Consider the following 2,056-nt stretch of genomic DNA (forward strand, 5'->3'; position numbering starts at 1 on the left):
CGCTGTATGTAATTATGTAGTGGTCCAGTCGTACAAAAAAGTGCGTGTTAATATAATCAAACAAAGAATTAGGTAATCGTAGCAAAAAAATATGCCACATGCGTTTATGTAATATTTAATTGTATTGGCAGCGTAAAGGAAACAGGTAACGAGAGTAACTAGTGCTTCCTTATTGTAATTAACTCTCAATGTAACGATCTGTTTGTGTTCCGACACAATTAGTACTAGTTAAAGACTTACGATTTAGAGCGCGTATTACATATGTGCGTTCAATGACACATTCAACGAACTAAATCAGATTATGTAAAAATATTGAACAGTTTAAAAAAATTTGCAGTAAAATATGAAGGTTGTTAAAGCAACTGGTACCAGATGATAAGCACGGTGTTACAATTAATAATCGGAAATGTGGCCATGCACCAAATCATTGCATAAGGTTAGAAGACGTTCGGATGTGGAAGTGAAACCCCCTTATGGATCGCCCTGCATATGAGAAAGTGGAATCGGTTCATATAAAAGCTTACGGAGCTTGATTCAGCTCATAGCCTTCTGCTTCTTCGTCTGTCTCGCACAATGAGGGCTTTGGTAAGTTATTAATTAGTTTAATTACTCCATCTAATTATTACGTGTAGCTAGTCGTTGGTGCCGCGTACCTGTGCTGTGCTCTAGCTGCGGAGCCCGCCAAGAAGGAGGCCGTGGAAGCGACGCAGGAGATCAAAAAGCAGGATAAACGCGGCGTGCTGTTGGGTGATGGTGGTCATGATTTCGGTGGATTTGGAGGTGGTGGTTTCGGTGGCCACGAGGAATATGGCGGTGGTGATTTAGGCGGCCATCAAGAACACCACGAGCACGTTAAAACCGTGGTGGTTGAGAAAAAAGTACCGGTGCCTTATACTGTGCACAAACACGTTCCGTATACAGTTGAGAAAAAGGTACCTTACGAAGTTAAAGTTCCGGTTCCACAACCTTACACTGTAGAAAAGAAGATACCGGTGCCAGTGAAAGAAATCGTTAAAGTACCTTACTTGGTACCCCAACCGTATGAGGTTATCAAGAAAATCCCTTACGAAGTTAAGGTACCCGTGCCTCGTCCTTACGAAGTAAAAGTGAATGTTCCTCAACCCTACACCGTTGAAAAGAAGATTCCGTACCCAGTCAAAGTACCTGTGCCAGAACCTTACATCGTCGAAAAGAAAATACCAGTGCCGTACAAAGTCGAAATTCCAGTGCCTCAACCCTACACTGTTGAAAAGAAGGTGCCTTATGAAGTCAAAGTGCCAGTTGACAGGCCTTACGCAGTTCACGTACCTAAACCGTACACTGTCACCGTCGAAAAGCACATCCCGGTACCGGTCGATAAACCAATACCTTATGAAGTTAAAGTTCCCGTCGATAAGCCTTACCCAGTTGAAGTTCCCAGACCAGTTCCGTACCACGTAAAAGTGCCAGTACCTCAGCCATACACAGTCGAAAAGAAGTATCCCGTTGAAGTTGAGAAACCAGTACCGTATCCCGTCAAAGTACCAGTCGACAAACCCTACCCTGTGTACAAAGAAATACCAGTACCTGTAGAAAAACCAGTTCCAGTTCCAGTTAAGATCCCAGTTCACTATCCAGTTCATGTACATTCTCATCACGAACATGCAGATTTTGGGGGTGAATTTGAGGGATCTCATGATCACCATTATTAACAAAATTGATTGATTGTTGCGAAACATCTTACATCTTTGTCTGAACTTTTTGTTATTTACGCTACGGATTGAACGAAATCAAGGACCGTTGCGGGGTTGATTTGCTCAATTTAGAAGAATAAGTTCTAATAGCGTACAGTATTATTCTCGTATTCTATCTGTGTTAATTGTTTACTACTTTAATTTTAATAAAGTATTCTTACAAACGTTACCAATAATTAACCCAATTTCTTTAAGTCTCGGATGGATGCGGAAAGAAAGTCATGTGTGATTCAATTCAATTCACGATTATCTAAACTTTTAAAGTGGAAAGTTATTTTCGGTGAATGCACTTGAACTGATTCTTTCATATGTTCATCGGCGGA

The 2,056-nt window shown here is 41.1% G+C and overlaps 1 protein-coding gene across 1 annotated transcript; it reads left to right on the forward strand.

Moving 5' to 3' along the window:
• The first annotated feature begins 573 nt into the window (after nucleotides 1-573).
• On the forward strand, nucleotides 574-1,822 carry LOC116159172 (MAGE-like protein 2). The gene is made up of 2 exons (XM_031472116.1): nucleotides 574-585; nucleotides 633-1,822. The coding sequence occupies exons 1-2, from the start codon at nucleotides 574-576 to the stop codon at nucleotides 1,689-1,691; spliced, it is 1,071 nt and encodes a 356-aa protein (XP_031327976.1). The 3' UTR covers nucleotides 1,692-1,822.
• Nucleotides 1,823-2,056: the final 234 nt, after the last annotated feature.

The sequence above is a fragment of the Photinus pyralis genome, unplaced genomic scaffold (assembly GCF_008802855.1).
Source record: "Photinus pyralis isolate 1611_PpyrPB1 unplaced genomic scaffold, Ppyr1.3 Ppyr1.4_LG1, whole genome shotgun sequence".
Lineage (NCBI taxonomy): Eukaryota > Metazoa > Arthropoda > Insecta > Coleoptera > Lampyridae > Photinus > Photinus pyralis.